We start from the raw sequence: 18,814 nt of genomic DNA, 5'->3' as shown, positions 1-18,814 counted from the left end.
TGGGTAACATTTCAAGTGCTGAAGCTCAGCATGCTGGAGATATCTCGATTTTAATGTCAAATGCTGAAGCTGTCTTGAGTGTAGACGCACAAAAATAGTATGTGCAGATACACACAGACACCTCTAGGCCCATCATGGGCAAGCACGGGGAACCAAAAGGGTTACAACTCCTGAGCAGTGAGCCGCTGCACACTGTGTACAAGTGTGAGTTAGTGATCAAAGGCCTGCTAACAGGCACATCTGAGGATCAGTTGCATTTACCGCTACATATTAAAACACAGTCAGGCTTCGTTTTTGAACAAAGAGGAGCAGAGCCAAGAACTTGTTTTTGGTTTTTAGTTGAAAGTCTCTGAAGAACAACACAAATAACATTTTTATTAATGTTATTAATAAAAATTAAACTGCCACCGTTTTTAACATTCAGTGTCATGCATTTAATTCTGGAGGAAGAGTGAGGTCCTGTTTAAACTTCCTGTACAGGGTTATAGATGAGTAACTTCCAGCACCTATCAGCGATTGCCGATATCACCTTCAGTTCACTTTGTTTACTCTGTAGTCTTATCCCTGCCTTTTCACACCCTTCCTCTCTCATTTATCACATCCCTTTTTTACCTTCCCTAAGAAGTACACATTTAAACAGCTGTTTTTCTGAGTCGGTGGCCACTCTTTCCCTTGGTTTCTTCCAGTCAGTCAGAGAGCCTTCCTAGGCAAGAAGAGCGTATGAGAGTATCAGCAGCGGTTTCATTGTGAAGGTGGAAACTCGATCGGTCTGAGGAATGTGTCAGGATGGCCCCCCATTTCTCTCTCCTTCTTCCGTAGTCCGTGGCCCATCTCTCTCTTTCCTCTTGGAGCCTTTTATCCCAAGGAAGAGGGAGGGCCAAAGCAGCAAGTAGGGGTCAACACTGGGGGAGGTGTGTGTGCATGCACCGGCCACTGGAAAAGAGTTTGGGTGTGTGGAAAGAGGGGGGAGGCAGCTGGAGCGAGTGTGTGTAATGTGGGGGTGGTGGGCATTGTGTGTGTGTGTGTGTGTGTGTGTGTGTGTGTGTGTGTGTGTGTGTGTGTGTGTGTGGGCGAATGCATGTGTTGGGGGAGGGGCCATTGCTAGTCTTTGTGGCAGAAAATGGCGTCTAATGGTAATGAAGGCCATGCTGCTGACCAATCCACACCCTGAGCTCAACACTGTGTGAGTGTGTGTGTGAGTGTGAGGGCAGGGGGAAATGTGGGGGTGAGGAGTCCATTCTCAACTCTGTGTGTGTGTGTGTGTGTGTGTGTGTGTGTGTGTGTTGGTAAACTAGCTCTTATCTGTTGTCAGGCTTTCCTCCATCTTGAGTGGCGGCCTGGAGCTCCCAGGTTAATTTAGCATAATAATGGCTGCCGGCCATTCACTGCTGCTCTAAAATGGTGGACCTCTGCAATCACCCAACTATCTTCTGTTTTATTCTTTCTTCTGGTTTCCCTTCTCCTCCCTCCAGTCCCACCCCTTCCTGACAAAGAGGAGTGTATCCTTTCATCTTTTCCTCTTCACTGCCCTCCCCTTGTTCCCCCTTCCTTTGTCTTTCTAATTTAAGCCGAGGACTGAGGAGTGAAGTTTTGAGCACATAAGCAAGGCAACAGTAAATCTCCATATTTTGGGGAGAAGTTTGTCATTGCTTTCATTAAGTTGAGCTCTTCACAAGTCACGGTTTCTTACAAAAGTCATGTAGCATGTTAAGTTAATTAAACATGGTTTTTGCAACTCAAAGTGTCTATTAGAAAATTTGTATTATGAATTCCTGAAAGAAATGGGTCTTGCTGACTAGATGCTGGTCCTGTAGGTGCTTTTCCGAAAGCAAGCACTTCTTCCTTTGGTCTGAAAAGAATGATACCTTCATTTGCATGTTACCTTTATGCAGTTATTACCCAACTCCTACTGCATTTCTTATAAGTGAAATACATCTTGTACATGTATTTTTTCCCGTGCTTGTATATGTCGTCCTTCTGCTGCGTCTAAGGCTATACGAGACGACTTGTGGGCGCATGCTGCCCCCTTCAGTTATCAAAGACTGGCTGATACAGCGGTATCAGGCAGCGTATTTAAAAAAGAAAAAGTAAAAATAGTACCTTTTATGTTTTACGGATTGAAAGGTATTGTAAGCATTAGTTCTGGTGACATCCCTAGAATCCTTCAAATAGAATTTCGCGCCACCTGAGTGGTAAGCTAAGGTTAGCCAGCTCGCTGCCAGCTGTGGATAAAATCGTATCTACAATTATCTAATCACCCGGGCCTTGCTGGGTAACTTTGTCAGTTGTTTTGAAATTACTTTAAAAGTTAATGCTATGAGTTAACTGTCACTAGTTAACCACAGCAAAATGTAACTAGCCATCTGGGGTGGCTGAGTTGGCCGTCAGTGGATTGAGCCTCATCAGTCCGATTGATCTGAGTGTGAGTGGATTTGAAGAATGAGACTTGTACAAGAAAGAGCTTTGAGTGCTTAAATTGAGTGGAAAAGCAATATATACCACTCCATTTACCATTCACCTAACCATATCTTGTCTACTAAGGTTATCTCCAGCAAAACTGCCTGCCTGTTTATTTTAACAGACGTATTATAATTTTTAACAATCAGTAAATTATTTAATGATGAGGAGCAAAGATGTGTAACAAGGCTTTCTGTAGTAGTAGTTGTTGGATCAGCCAGCTGGCTGTAATGTAAGTATATAGCTTGTATTGATTGTCACTGAGGAGTTTTACACTGGTCTCTCACTTGTTGTATCACAGCTGTATCTATATGACAAGTAGATACAACTGTGCAACATACCATTAATTTTAAGTATGTTTTTAATTGCAATCTAATCTTAAGGCTTTTATAAATTTGAGCTTTCATTTTTTTGTGTGTTGTCTTTTTCAAGGGGCTGGAATTCCTTTCCAAATCTCATGAAATTCTCGAAATGTACCCATTAGTGCTAAACTTTTTGATCTAAAGCCAACTTTGACAAGGCTCTGCAAGGGCCACTAGCGCATATGTTCCGTTACATTTTGGGGGGATTTATGTGAGATTTCCACCAGTGGGTGGAGAAATAATCTTCAAAGCTCAAGGGTTTTTCTTGTGGCCCATACCATACTACAGTACGTTTTCTCTCTGCTGTGTGTATTTGCATCTCCTTATGAACAAATAAACCACCACAGGAGCAGACTGAAGTCTTTGCTTAATCAGTGTAACCAAGATGTTCCGTTGTGCTGTTAACCCTTTGAACACAAGCTGTTTTCATTTGGTTCTTGCTCTTTTATTTACAGGTTTGTGGCATTGTCACAAGCTGTGCCTATACGTTAGGCTCATGATGCTTGCCAGCATCTTACATTGATGGATAGATACTAGGTTGTAGGCTAAATTGAGTTTAGTTAGGCAAGTTTTATCCTGTATTAGATGATTGCAGTACCTGTTGACACAATTTTTTTGCTGGATATCTTGATGGTTATTCAGTATTTAACACCAGAGAGCATGAATAAGTTCCTCCAATTACAGCTGTTTTGCTTGAAAAGGTTAAAAATTTGCCCCACAGATTTGTGCAGGCCAACTTGATCCTAATGAGCAGACAAAATAAATGAAAATTGAAGATGGTCTCAGCTGTTCAGGACGGTCTGAGTGTGTGCTTATGTGAGCGAAGCCGGGAGAATCAGGTGGTTTACTCGTCCAGTCAGCTCACTCCTCTCCTTTGACCTTGCCTTGTCTCTCCATCCTCTTTTTCCCTCACTCGCCTGCGCTCCCTCTCTGAGGAAGTACATCTATAAATAACACAGCTCTCAGCGCCACACCCTTCCCTCGATGTGTGTGCATATATGCGTGTACGTGCGCATGCACAAGGGTGATTTGTTTGCTGTACACACAAAGAAGTCAGACATGCATGCAGACACCTTGTGTGCAAATACAGCACTTTCTGAACACACACAGAAGCGTATGTGCGTTGCCTTCTGGAGTTTTTGTGTGCATCTGTGTATGGGGGTTCAGTGGTATGACTCATCACAGCAGCAGGTGTCTGTTCCACTCCGCCCTCCTTCTTCGGTTTCGTTTTGTATCCCAATATTTTACTCCACTGCTCTGCTTCCTGTCTTTCCTTTATCCCAGTCTGAAAGGAGCATCTCAGCTCCTCGCTGACACACACAGCAGGTTACTTCAGTCAAGGTGTGCATAAGTAAATTACCACATTATTTACAAAAACAAAACACTAACAGTGTTTTACCTTACTTTTATTAAGTAAACCTAAAATGATGGACAACATTGCAGTCTATTAATGTAATCTTCAGGTGATTACAATTTGTGCAGTGTTGTAAGCATAGATAGGGCTGATGAACTTGGTTAGGCCAAGTTTGAATGTGAACTCTTCAGTGATAATCTGTAGTGAATCGGGCCCAAAACAATGGTGGTTGTTGCCATTTGTTCCCATGCTTTGTCTCCATTGGCCCATGGTAACGGCACATCATACAAACAAGTCTGCTGCCACAACTACTTCTTTGTTGCAATCCCAAACAATTTGTTTTATATTGTATTTTCCTTCCTTGTTTTTTTTTTTGTTTGTTTGTTTGTTTGTTTGTTTGTTTGTTTTTTTCAGCAAATTGACAGTGTAATTTCATGCTTCATTCTTATCGGTTAGCCAGTAGACACAGCTCATAGCAGCAGTCCCATTGTGAGATTTGTGGCACTGTTGGTCTTATCACAGGCTATCGTTGGTGGAGCCCTGACCAAATGCATCACCACAGTTCTTTCATGTTGGTTTTATTTGCTTTGGAAAAAAAAAAAAAAAAAAAAAAAGCAAGTCGCCTCATCGACAGAGCACATCTTGCCTACTTAACTGTATACAAAAGATGGGTGTTTTTTGTTTTGTTACATTTTGTAACATCCTGTTTTGTATAAAATATATTCCACATTATGGGGACAACAAAACCATTGTGGGTACCTGAAATGGAAATAAAAAAAAATGAGGAAAGTGGTAAATGAAAACAGAATAGATATTGTTGGCTTAAAAATTACTCAAATAACTCAAAAAAACCCTAGATAAAATATTGGAAGTGCCTGGAGTTCTAGTCTTTGTTACTTCCAGATGGATGTGAGGCTTTCCCATTCATATTTGACTTGTAATGTCTCTTCTGAATATGCTGAACGTTTCCCCTGATGAATGGCCTCCATATTGTAATAATTGAAGATACTAATTTTCATAACTAATAAAACACATTTCAAACAAAACGAACTAAATGAGCAAAACCACTTTTGCAACTAACTGCGCTAATACCGAAGTGAAAACAAAAACTAAAAAAACAAATACAAAACTATTAATAACTGCCCTCTGTTTCAGTGTCAGATCCAATTATTGCTCACTTGAGGCTTCAAAATGCCAAAGCCTAGATTACACTCTGTTGTGGAAGTGGACAGCTGGAGGCCTGATGGCCATGTATTCCTTCCTGTTATACTTTGTTTTTGTTTTTTGTTTTCTGTTGTTTTGTTTTTTTGAAGTCAGCGTACTTGGTGCGTTGCAACTTCCTCTTGCTAACCAGTGAATGACGTAACCGTGGCTGCGTGGATCTTTTATGTTAGGTTTATGCTGTAATAGGCGGCTTAGGTCAAGTTCCTTAAAGAGGATGAGTTGATGACAGAGTGTCTTGTTTGCAGCCAGCAGGAGCAGGCAGGGATATAGAAGCAAGAAAAGAATCTACACTATCTTACAAGATTTGTTTGACTCATTTAGTCCTTTTTAGGAACTTGATGGGTTTTGTTCATGTAAACACAGTTGTAGCGATGTCATAATGCATTCAAGTATATGCTTGCACCACAGGCATACTGGAATAGTAAAGTACACTATATTCTGAAGTCACATTTTCAGGTAAACATTTGTTTCAAGCAAAAGTTGCTTTAACCCTTTTATAAAGTAAATGTTGATATACATTTTTTGTTAATCAAACTGGACAGAAAATCAGATTGTTAGAAGAGTGTTGAAACGATGAAAGACGATGGATTGAGCATGAAGAGCTGCAGAGAGGTGAGGGTGCGATTAAGAAGTGGGGCCGTGACGAAGCTAGGAGGAAGAGAGAGAAGGCAGCCAAGTGGAGAAGTGTGTTTGTGTGCGTGCTTGTGTGTGTGGCCAGATGGCTCCAGCGTGTGGCGACCAGCCAGAGGAACAGGTGCAGGTCACATGACCAGCCGTTACCACGGAGATGGTGATTGCTCTTGGCGTGAGGATGAAAGGAGAAGGGCCCCAGGGACAGAGAGGGGGTGAGAGATGTAGAGGGAGGGTGAGCGAGCGAGCAGGAGGGAAGGAGGGAGAGAGGCACCAAGCAGGAAAGGGGACGAGCGACACAGGCATAGAGCAGAGAAAGGAGATCGGCCATACACTACAGGGAGCAACACAAATGGTTATATGTTCTGTTTCATAGTAGGTTAGTTAGTGGAACAAATTGCTGTTGCCTCATCAGGCAACAGCAATTTTAGCCTGACATAACTTTTACTCTGAAATAAATCAACATGTCGTAAAGTGGAGTGTAAAGCTTGGTTTAGATAGCCAGTTTGATTGTGGATCCAGTTCCATGTTTGCAAATTAGCTGGATTTGCTAATCCCCGCTGCCAGCTAATCACTTATGAAACCTTTTAACAGTACTTTTTTTTGTCATTTATCAACAGCGTGCAGTGTCCTAAACCTTTAAATTTTAGCCAGCATTGACTTTTTATTTAAAATCACGGATTCCATCTGTAGCCAGTTATTTCAGAAGTAACTTTTATGTAACAACATATTTAAAAAAACAACTATCCACTGCAAAGTTCTCTTTGCAGGCAGGTGTCAGCCACTTTGGCATAGAATACCATTGTACATTTCCATTGCTGCAGAATGTAACTCGTGGGTCAAGTCTTCCAGTAACTGTTAATTGAAGCTTTATGCAGTATTTCTGATTGTTTGCTCTATATAAGCCATGCAGTGTCTCAAAGGTGAGGTCTCAAGTGAGGTGATGAAAGCAATCTAAGAAGATAACGTTGTTCACTCTGTGTTTAGCGTGAAAAATATAAAATTATGCACCTACAAAGAATCAGGTAATCCTGATCCTGTTTGAAACAAGTATGAATGATACCTCCTAGGTTCCTAGCAAATAAAGTTGATGTAGTTTTGTTTATTTGTTTTTTCGGACTGTTTCAAAACCCACAAATATTCAACCCTAAGTCAGTCGTGGGACCATTTTCCTTCCAAAGTACTACTGAAGACCTAAATTATTGCTTGCAATTTTCATGCTGCTTTCATTTTTTTTTTTTTTTCAGCAAAATTAAATGGCACACTCCTGCTGCCTACAAATTAGTTTTTTGTAATATATGATGGATTCAGATGAAACTAGGTTTTCTCACAACTGATAAAATCCAAAAATGCAGAATGATGCAGAAGCCTGGCGAGCGACAAAAAGTTGAAAATACTTTGACCCTGTACTCAAAGTATTGTTAGATCATGTCGGAGTTACATTACCAAACTTATGTGTGTGTTGTGTTACAGACATTTGTTCATAGTTTCAGATGCTCAAACAGTATTTCAACTTTGAGTGTTGTCTCACTTTTAGACTTTTCTCCCATTCAATAAACTAGTAAAGTAGTTGCCAGGAAAACACCATCACTGGGTAGTGTACATCAATGTTTATTACACAGCTTCAAAGTATTTCCAACTTTGTGTCACTCAACAGCCATTTGCATCAGTGTGCGTCTTTGCATTTTATCAACTATGAGGAGAAAATGCATTTTGTTTTATCTGAACCCTTCATTAGGATTCCACAGTGGGTGTATATGTGAAATCTGTGGTGATGCTTTAGGCTACATTAACACGAAAACTATGTGATCATGACCAGAGTTGCTTTGTGTTTCTGAGTGTTTTTGGTGCGCACAGCTGTAAAAAGTAAGGTGTGATACTGTTTTCTCAGTATTCTGCTGTCATCTGATTTTTAGATTGCAGGTGCAGAGTAGTTAAAGGCTAATAAGCTTGGACTGGTTTGAAAGATTGGGCTTTTCGTTGTCAGATTTTCAGAATACATCTAGTTTTGAAACTGAAACCCAGAAAGGAAAAAAAAAAGCATTTTAACGTTTGAAAATTAACTAGTCAGTAGTGTGACCCCTGCCTCAGCATGACCTCTCCAGTGTTGTACCAAGGTCTCTGTACCTGCTAAAATAAAACGGTTGCTGGGCTCAGCTCAACAGCTCCAGGCTCTTTTGAAGAAAGGACAACTTTTTGGGGGTGTTGGATGGGATGCCCGCATATCTTATGTGAATTCATAGTCTTTGGCACTTTAAAGATGAATGGTTCACACAGAGGTGTCACTCAACCTGCATCGTACAAACATCTGCCGTTTGGAAGGGGTAGAAATGCGAGTCCGCGTGCCAGACAGAAGAAGGATGCCGAGTGTCCTCTCACCTCTGTGGTGTGAATGCACACAAGCTCTCAGACAGAGCCAGCTCCTCTTTCTTTCCGTGCCATAGATTGGAAGAAGCCTGGGGGCCTCTCGGCCCCTCCCCCTTCCTCTCACAGGCCTCCCCCTCCCTCTCTCTTTCTGTCTGCCTGTCTCTCTCTCCCTCCCTCCCTCCCTCCTTGTGGGTCTTTCTTTCTGCCCTCCACCCCACCCCCTCTCTTTCTTGCTCCCTCTCTCCCTGTGCCTCCATGCAGTCTTTCATCACATTAACCCCCTGTGTGCCAGAGCCTGAGGCACACTAATGATTTCTAAATGGGTAAATCAAACATGGCGATTGCCTTGGGACAGACAGGGGCGCACACATGTAAAAGAGGTAGTACTTTGAATAATGGCTTTATGTTGTGGTTAGACACTTTTTTTCTTTCTTTTTTTTTTTTTTGATCAGCTCATTCTAACTTGTTTTTTTTCCCTCTCTCTCTTCTTTCCATTGTATCCTGTAACAGTAAAAAAGTGGAGTCAGAGGGTGGGGCCAGTGCTGCTAAGAAGGATTCAAAGAGAAAGAGAGAGTTCTCGGTCAACGATGATGCTGAGGTGAAGTCTCCACCTCTGTCTCCACCTGAGGAAGAGGATGATGATGGCGTACAGGTATGAAAAGGAAAGCTGTCGTAGAAAGTTTTGCAATGCCATAAAAGCAGGACTAAAACACATGTACAGAGTAATTTAAAAAAAGCAGGAGGACATGAAAACCTTTGCAGATCTGTGTCACGGCCTGTAGAGATAGACGGCACTGAGCCAGCAGGCGTCTGCTGTTTGTGTTGTAAACCAGCCATGTTGACAGACCAAGCAGATAAGCCCTCCTGTCAAGTTGACATCATGCATCATCAGCAACTTTTCAGCTGCTGCATACTTTTTTTTTTTTTTTTTTTAATTTTACATCTCGAGTGTGGTGTACTTTCTCTACCAGGCTGCAGAGAATAGTTGAAAATATACTTTTAAGTGTCCATGAACCCATGAACAGATTCATGAAATTATGTGCAGATATAATTATGTGGATCTTGAAGAGAGTAGCATCTGGCTATTAGCTGTATGAAGAGTTGTGGCTCTAATTCAAACAGGAAAGCACTTTAGCAGCTGTATGTCCCCTTAAACATGTCCTCTCCAGACTGCTACCCTAGTTTGTTTTCACACTCTTATGTTGAAACATTCTGAGCCCCTTGAATTGTAAAGGTTTTGGTTTTTTAAATATGGATAACATGCTGGGCCATATGGTACAGAATAGTGAATAATAAAAAAATAATGCCTGGTGAATGATGATGTACAGCCCTTCATTTTCCGCTTACCAGTGCAGATTTGTTAGGATGTTATATTCATCCCGAAAGTTGGGATAGCAGCCTAAATGCAGCCAGTAAACGCACACTGTGTTATATATCTAAGAAAGTAGAATAGAATTGAAGTAGTGAAGTAGAAAAAGATTCTGCACAATAAATAACAAATTTAGACTAAAAAGAACCACAATAAAATGCTAAATAAAAATGTAATAAATGTACAAAGCAAAATCGAATCAAAAAATGACACTAAAACAAAACGGCTGGATAAAATAAGTAAAATAGCGCAGTAAATATAGTAGAACCACTACAGCAAGTGGCAGTGAAGTGGCTCACTTTGTACAGCACGTAGTAAAGTGTAGTGAAGCATAGAAAAAGGAGGAAATGTACAATACAATGAGTGTCATCAGAATTTTTAAAATGGGAGACATTTTAATTTGCTGTACAGTTAGTGGAAGGAGGAAGACAAAAATCACTGTGAGATCTCGCAGATGACTAAGGCTACGTTCACACTGCAGGCCAAAGCGCATCAAATCCGACTTTTTTGACCCTGTGCGACCCATATCCGATCATGGTATGACAGTGTGAACAGCACAAATCCAGTATTTTCAAATCCGACCTGGGTCACTTTCGTATGTGGTGCTGAATCCGATACATATCCGATGTTTTAGAAAGCGACTGCTGTTTGAATGGTCATGTCGCATTAAATCCGTCTTTTACGTCACTGACACAAGACAGACGCCAATTATCAGCGCCGGAGAAGACAAACAAGAAAGCATGGCGGCCATTGTTAAAGCACGGGCTCTCTTTTTTTTCTGTGTCCTTTCTCTAATTAATTTGTCAAAATTCTGTCGGTTACGACTGTGCAGAAATTGATAGACTGCTGCAACAACACCTACTAGCTCTGTAGCCGCCATTTTTACTTCCGTTAAAAAAGCGCGTTGTGTGTGACGTCTTCTTTTGCGCATGTGGGCTGCTTTGAGAGCCGTGAACCGTTCACCCTAGAGCGCGTTTGCTGTCACATTTTATTTGTAGTGTGAACAAACAGACAAAAAAAATCAGATTTGATCAAAAAATCGGAATTGAGCATTAAGACCTCCAGTGTGAATGTAGCCTAACTGTTCTTACTCTCCCTCTGTTTATCAGAAGCGTCGGTCTAGCCGTCAGGTGAAGAGGAAGAGGTACACAGAGGATCTGGAGTTCAGGATCTCTGAAGACGATGACAGCGGAGACGACTCGCCATCACCAAAGTCTCCATCGTCCTCATCGCAGCAACAGGTGCAGCCAAGATTTCAGTTTTTGGTTTGTCTTCAGTGAACCACTTGTCAGAAGCTAAATGACGCGATTGAATGATGCTGTTTGTCGTATTTGCCTCTTTGGAATAACATGTGTAAGGCTGCATTTGAACATTGATGTACTGAAATGTGGAACGAAGCTGGCAAGAGACACATGAAGTGAAATCATTGTAATCAAGTTGTTGACAATGTCCATGTACTTAAGTTACCATAAGTGGAGTAACGAATATATTAAGAGTGAGCTTTGCATTCATCTCGAATCATTTGATTGGTTTGCAGCTAGTTCAACAACTACAGCAAATATAGGAAATAAACGTTGTTGAAGCAGGCAGTTAAGAGGAAATGCATCCAACTTGCCAACGCTTTGCTGTCAGCTTCCTTCATGTTGTGTTGGATTGCAACCAGTGCACTTCTGCTAACATGCGGTGTAGTAAACACACAGCATTGAACGTAACAGATTGGCCTGATGTAACTAATACCCGAGCTAGATTTTTATTATTTTTTTTAATCCAGATCAGACCAGTATCCAATCCAGACATCACATGAAACAATGCAGCACGGTGAATGAATTTGCTTGTTTTGTGTTTCCAGGATGTGGCTGAAGCTGAAGGACCAGTTGTAGAGAAGATCATGGGCATGCGCACCTCCAAAAAACAAGTGAGCTGCACAGATCCACACCCTAATGACACTAACACAATACACAGATCCACAGGGTGGCCAGAGTCGTGGTTTGTGTCATGTGATTAGCTTTCCCACAGTTGACATAAGCACATTGCACATACATACGTTGCTTATGCAGCATGTTTTCACTTGGAAAGCAGATTCCTTATATTTCAGCATGTGTATGCTCTGAGCTCTGTGTGCGCCTGCGATTGACTGTGTGTAGGTGTCGGCCTTGCTTTGTTTTCTACGCCTTGTCTAAAGAGAGATCATCCCTGAGCCAACACAGGCGCGCGCACACAATCGCCAGCCAACTCTCCTTTGCTAGCCAGCTGCCAATGGGTTATCCCCCCCACCCCCTCGCCCACCACCACAACACACTCCCGTGCACAAGCACACTCACACCACTCTTTTTCTCTTGTAGCTCCGTTCAGAGTTGACCTCGGGCTTGGCACACAGCCAAAACCGCAATACTAGCTACACCAGACGCCAAACTAGCGTTTCCTCAGGCAGGGTGTGTGTGTGTGTGTGTGTGTGTGTGTGTGTGATTGATGATTCATGGCATTACAGTAGTAGTAGCATGGTAGAGGGTGTGTGTGCAGTAGTAATGGTGAATGAAAGTGGACAGCCTTGCTTGAAAGAGCTACTGTTTTGGTATTTCCCCTTTTTATGCATTTATGAAACAAAATGCTCAGTCACACAGATTTTACCATTTGAATGTGTTCAAGTGTTTCCTGTTAAAACCCATTAAAACTTCTTCAACAGCCTTATTTATTTTTGATCAGCATGTTGTAGCCAAAATGTCAAATAGGTGCAAGGCTGCTTACACATTACATGAAGGGCACCCCTTTCTCTCAGTTTGAGACAGTTTACTGTTGAATGACGTGTCAGAGTGAAACTCACGTGCAGGCTCCTTCACTACTTCGACCACATGTTGTATAATAATGTTGAGCCACTTCTGCAGCTGCTGTATTTGCTGTGATTATGATCCCTCTTTTGTATTGTTTTTCTTTTCAGCTGGAGTCGGGGGAGGAAGTGGAGGTGGAGGAGTTCTACGTCAAGTTCAAGGGCTTGTGAGTAGTAGCTCGGCTTTTTTTGGGTTTTTTTTTTTTGCTCTTTTTCTTTCACATCAGAGCTGCCTCGTTCTTCTTTTTTCTATTTATTTAAAGACCAGTGAACACAGGGACATTTTTAAGTATGTGATCCAGATCCTTTCTCGCATTAATAACACAAATGGTGCAGTTGCATCCTATCACAATGATAAGCACATGGAATGCTTTTCATTCATTAGATACCTGTCATTTCTGTCTCTTGCTGTGTGAAATGTAAAAATGCATTTTACAAAAACAATTTAAAGTTGCTTGTTCTCTAAGCAAATTTGACCCCAACATGCAAATAATGTAGTTTTCAGTTTCCCCCCCAGCATTTAACATAAATAAAGTGTGCTTAATTCTTGATTCGCTTCAGCTTTGATTTTAGCAGCTGGCAGTTTAATTAAAGAATTAACCCTCCTTTGGACAGGGATACAACTAATACTGGATCAATTATTTTCTCAATAATAAATAAGTCTATGTTATGCCGGAAACAATACATTTTTCATGAGTTTGGAGAGTTTCTACTGTCTGATTCAGAGTCCGAAATACTTTGAGCTCACAGCCATAGAAGGCAAGGAGAAGCTGATATATGCAGACATTGAAGTAGATTTAATTTGGATGTTTGGGGGACACATCTGCACAAAAACACACTGGTGTCAAATCGGAGGTGATGGACTTTACCAGACTTTTGACTAAGCAGTCCAGAACAGAGATACAAATGTCTTTAATCCGTGAGACACAGTTTCTGTAAGAAGTACTCTAGCTGATAGACTTGGAGATCTCCCTACGACATCACATACAATTAACACGTAGCAGCCTGCCAGCACACGAAACATTTTCTTCCTCTAGTTTATAGCATCCAATTCTTTGAAATGACTGATGTGAAATTTATTTTGTGCTTCTCAGTTCATACCTCCACTGTCGCTGGGCTGACCTGGAGGAACTAGAAAAGGACAAGAGGATACACCAGAAGGTCAAGAGGTTTAAGGCCAAGCAACAACTCAACAACTTTATAACTGAGGTAAGACCAAAACGCTGCACCACAAACCAGACCTTCCGCTGCATGGAAGTAACCACTCACAAGGGTCAGACCTTGGCTCAAAGGAGTGCTTCTGAATGGAATGTGTCAAGAAATGTTGCTGGCTATAAAATTGTTTTTTTCCCCAGTGTTTTGCTTTATACAGACACTGACTTGAGTTTCACATAGAGCTGTTAAATAGAAAAGCTGGGTAGACAAAACTAAGAACACATTTCATACAGAGGAGTTTACTCTGCAAGCCTCATTATTTCATATTCAGTGTATCTTAAAACTCCACTTATTTTCTCTGCAGATGGATGATGAGCCTTTTAACCCTGACTATGTGGAGGTGGACCGTGTCCTGGACGTTTCAGAGAGCACAGATGAAAATGGAGAGGTGCTTTGATCTCTTTCATTGGGCTTGAGCCTCTCTCTTTTTTCTCTACACCCACACTCACCAAAGCGCCCTGTGTTTTATGTGTGCAGACGGTGACCTTATATCTGGTGAAGTGGTGCAGTCTGCCTTACGAAGACTCCACCTGGGAGCTGAAGGCCGACATCGACCAGTCCAAGATAGACGAATATGAGCGCATCGGAGCACGCACGCCCAACACTAAGAGAGTGGTGAGTGGCTGTGCTTTGGGTGCTATCTGTCTCCTAGTCTCCTCCTTATAGGCGTGTTTGTGTGTATTGGCCTGCTGTCTGCTCCTTCCTCTTCCAGATTTACAGCTCCCTTAACTGCTCTCCACAGGGCCACGTTTTTGTGGTCTTACACACTCGCACACATACGCCCTGCTCTTGTGGCCAAGCCAAACCACTAACAGTGTGTTTAATGCTGAACAGAAGCAGCTGACTGGCTGTGGTCTCTCCTTCCATCACTCTTTCCTCAGCCTGCATCCATCTATTTTAACTCCTGCCTACTGTTTCTCCTTAAGGGCCATTCTAGTAATGCTCCATCATATAGTGGCAGCATTGGGAGGCAGTTTTATTTTTAGCCTCATTTGCAGTGTGGACCAAGGGCCTTTTCCCCAGAGGATGAATTCCATTAATTTAGTTGGTCAAAAAATCCTTAATAACCCAACATCAGTTTCATTTGTAATATGTGGTTTAAAAAGTGAGGCATCCTAAGGCTGCTGACAGAAACCATGTGTGAAAGATATAACCCTTTCATTTATTACAATGGATCCAGTCTGTCAGTGCAGCGGGATACTAACACTGTGGTTTTTTTGGCAGCAAGGTCTCCTGCCAAAAAACCCTGGGTCAATCTAGCCAAAAAGTTGAATTAGGTTAAACTTTTCCTGCAATGTGACTTTGTCCTGCAAGCTAATCAAACACGTGTACAGCTCACTCTCTAAAATACCTCCCACCAATGGCTACAACCAGTTGTAAAGTTCTGTATTAAAAGCTGTGCAGTATTATCAAATTAATTTGTCCTGGATCGTATTTCATTGTCTCACCAGCACTTTAAACAGCACGGTGCTGCTAATGCCTTTAGCTAATTTGGGACTGAAACTTTACTTACCCAGAAAGGGGCGCTGTTTAGTGTAAACACAACTGAAATCAGGGTGTTATGTAACAGAAAACAAATATTGAATGTATTAAAAGAAAAGAAAAGCTTGTCATGCTCATGACCAGTTGTCATGTTTTCCATACTGGCTGGCTCCTGTCTGGCCATCCATGTTCTTTGGATGGATTAAAGGATCTCCACCTGCAGTTGGATGCCTTCTAAAATCTTGTCATCAGTGAGCCCAAGGGTCCATGCAGACGTCCGCATACCTGTAGGCGTTTTTGTTTTTTCGGTGACCAGCCATACTTGTTCATGGAGACTTGACTTTACAATGCCAAGCAGCAGACTTGAGCAGATTACAAAGAAGTAAAACTGGAATGACTACTCTGCCTTCATGTCTCCATCTACCTCTGTCCGGAACACAATACAATCAATGCTCAACTCCACCATTTTGGACTGTAGTTGTCATTCTGTTCTGAAGATGCTCTGCATAACTTCAAGACTGCAAAACAGAACAAGGGCCAGCATTGCCTTCAATAGTTCTAGATGCTGGAGTTACACTCCCAGGACGAAGACTCACAGGAGAGGCAGTTGGGGGTTTTTTTTTTGTTCAGTTATTTGCCGCAAAGGGTTTGGGCGAAAAAAGTGTTTGCAAAGGAAAACTTGTGAAGGGTAAAAGCTTTTAGTGAGCAAAAGCACCCAGAGGAACACACATATAATCCTAACCCCTCAAACACACAAACAGTATCTACATCTTTATGAAACACTGCAGTCATCAACACTGACTGTTTTTTTAATAACCCTATATGTTTTATTGTTGTGTCCAGGATCGGCCTCCTGCAGCTGACTGGAAAAAGCTGGAGGGCTCCAGGGAATACAGGAACGGCAACGCACTCAGGGAATACCAGCTAGAAGGCCTCAACTGGCTAACTTTCAACTGGTACAACTCGTAAGTCACCATTAATTGCATTTTCTTTGAATTAGTCTCCTAACTGCTTCTGTCAGTCTGCACATGTGATACCACCTTATTTAATATTCTTAAGTGTGCATTAAAGTGAATATTAAATAGCCCTGTGGTGCACTGCTGTTTAAGCCTTCCCATTGGCGTCCTGAAATGTGCGCCCTATCGCACCGCCAAAGTGTTCAGGAAGGCAGCTCTACACAAATGGAACTGAAATGACTGTTTTAAACTGGAGCTGTTGTGTTTTTCATATTTTTCTGTGGTGCTCAATTCAGGGTTGTTTTTTTTTTTGTTTGTTTCTTTTTGTTTTTTTTTAATATAGCGCCAAATCGCAGCAACACTTCCCTCAAGGCACTTTATACTCTTAAGCTAAAGACTCTTAAGCTAAAGAGTTCTCAGAACTCTACAGTGTTCTGGAGAAAACCCCGACAAACAATCCCCTATTAGCGAGCGCTTTGCAGTGCTGAGATAGAAGAACTCCCCTCCAGCAGAACCAGGCTCGGGGAGAGGCAGCAATGTGCCATGAGCAGTTGGTTAGGTCAAAGAGAAGAAGAGAGAGAGAGAGCATAGGGAGATAGATGATCACATCAGTGTATGCACACATAATCCCTGTGAGGTGAAAGCTTAGCGTCCAAACTGGTCAGAAAGTTCTGTTCGACACAGCTTTTCCTACTCTAGGCCCTGCACTCGGAAAGAGTAGTTATCCCTAATATGGAGGTCACAGGCACATCAAGAAGGGGAAAAACTGAGGGGCTGGATCAAAGACCAGTATAGCATAAAAGTTGATTATTGTGAACTATAGAGCACAGAATAAATACTTAGAGCTAGAAATAAGCAGATCTCCTTTTAACTTCTGTTGTGCTTTTATGTGCACAAATGTGAATAATTGTCATGGATATTTCTGGAACATTTGGTATCTATTAATGGAATTCAGTCAAATCCAACAGGAGAGCTAACACCCAAATATTTTCCAGCTTTTTTTGTCATTAGAACACTGATTTGGAAAACAGATTTTCCAAAGGGGTGAAGCAATGTAATAAGCAAAGAGCTTATGGAAGACTGTTTAAGAAATTTGTGGTCAGTGTGCGCAAATACAGGTGATATAAAAGGCGTCTGTCTGCCTTTGTCCCCCCACAGACGTAACTGTATCTTGGCTGATGAGATGGGTCTGGGGAAGACCATCCAGTCAATTACATTCCTCTATGAGATTTACATGAAGAGCATTGAAGGGCCGTTTCTGGTCATCGCACCGCTCTCCACCATTCCCAACTGGGAGAGAGAGTTCAGAACCTGGACTGAGCTCAACGTGGTGGTCTACCATGGCAGTCAGGCCAGCCGGAAGACCATCCAGGCCTATGAGATGTACTACAGAGATGCACAGGTGAGAGGGAATTAAACATTTAAATGTCAAATACTTTTTTCCCCTTTAATACATTTGCCTTGTACTATGAAGCAAACGTATTCGGGGTATCCTTCTGAGCTGGATAAATGTTCACACACAGCTAGTTATCTATTTGTTAAGTTATCCCCGGGTTTCCTCTGGGTTTGACATTAGGGGCGCAATTAACAGCATCATACCAGTAACAATTATGGAGACGTGTACTAGTAGCAGAGTTGCTTATGTTTACCTTTAAATCTTTAAATCCTGCTTCATAGTATAGGCTTTAAAGTCAAATATTTCATTACGCATCTAACATATTTGTGACAGCTTGTATGAGGAAAAATGAGAAGGATCATAGAGGTGTAGATTAGGGAGGCAGAAACAGGATGCTGCTGTGTGAGAAGGTCTCTAGGTCTGAACACCACCTCAGCTAGCTGGGGATGGACAGCGCTCCTCTGCTGCATAAGCTCTTTTAGTCCTCTAGCTTTAAGCCGGAAACTGTAAGCTCTTTTTGTACAATGCTGCTAACAGCTTTTAGTGTAACCTGTGTCACAGCAAGCCTGCGAAGCAGCGTTTTAGTGTGCTTGCCTAGCTTCTTGTTCATAATCCAGACTGGGGTAATCCTCAAGGTCGTGGGGAGCCTATCTGCTTTCTCACACGCACCAAATGCTTGGGACTTTTCCAGGCAGATCTTTACAGATTATGATAGCAAGAGGAGGTTTGGGGGCATTTGACCTGGTTTGAATTAAAAGCTGCATAACAACTAGAAATACTCAAGAGACAACACCGAAACCAGATGCTCAGGTGAAGACATCAGAGCGTTAACGTCCAGACTTTTTCTGTTTCAAAGTGTCTTTGACTCGCGTTTGCAACAAATGGTGACCGTTTTGTTGACCTTCATGCTTTTCCTCTTTTTTTTTATCACTTCTCCAGGGTAAAATAATAAAGGGAGTGTATCGGTTCCATGCGGTGATAACAACTTTCGAGATGATTCTGGCTGACTGTCCAGAGCTGCGCAGCATCCCATGGCGCTGTGTGGTGATAGATGAAGCCCACCGTCTCAAAAACCGAAACTGCAAACTACTGGAGGGACTCAAAATGATGGACATGGTGAGTGGCAGATGTATGTGGTTTTTATTTTCTTTGATTCACAGGACCAAAGGACAAATGTG

General features: G+C 41.9%; 1 protein-coding gene across 3 annotated transcripts in view; it reads left to right on the top strand.

Moving 5' to 3' along the window:
- Positions 1–18,814, top strand: part of chd7 (chromodomain helicase DNA binding protein 7) — a 71,220-nt gene that overhangs the window by 29,343 nt on the left and 23,063 nt on the right. For all 3 annotated transcript variants that reach the window (XM_063462664.1, XM_063462666.1, XM_063462665.1), the window contains exons 5-14: positions 8,905–9,046; positions 10,873–11,004; positions 11,613–11,678; positions 12,699–12,754; positions 13,682–13,796; positions 14,107–14,190; positions 14,280–14,417; positions 16,128–16,249; positions 17,399–17,642; positions 18,576–18,752. In XM_063462664.1, the coding sequence (XP_063318734.1) occupies positions 8,905–9,046; positions 10,873–11,004; positions 11,613–11,678; positions 12,699–12,754; positions 13,682–13,796; positions 14,107–14,190; positions 14,280–14,417; positions 16,128–16,249; positions 17,399–17,642; positions 18,576–18,752 (1,276 nt within the window). The remainder of the gene's footprint in view (positions 1–8,904; positions 9,047–10,872; positions 11,005–11,612; positions 11,679–12,698; positions 12,755–13,681; positions 13,797–14,106; positions 14,191–14,279; positions 14,418–16,127; positions 16,250–17,398; positions 17,643–18,575; positions 18,753–18,814) is intronic.

This window comes from Pelmatolapia mariae, linkage group LG18, assembly GCF_036321145.2.
Source record: "Pelmatolapia mariae isolate MD_Pm_ZW linkage group LG18, Pm_UMD_F_2, whole genome shotgun sequence".
NCBI lineage: Eukaryota > Metazoa > Chordata > Actinopteri > Cichliformes > Cichlidae > Pelmatolapia > Pelmatolapia mariae.
Note: the sequence above shows the minus strand (reverse complement) of the source record. Positions and strands in the feature narration are given on the sequence as shown.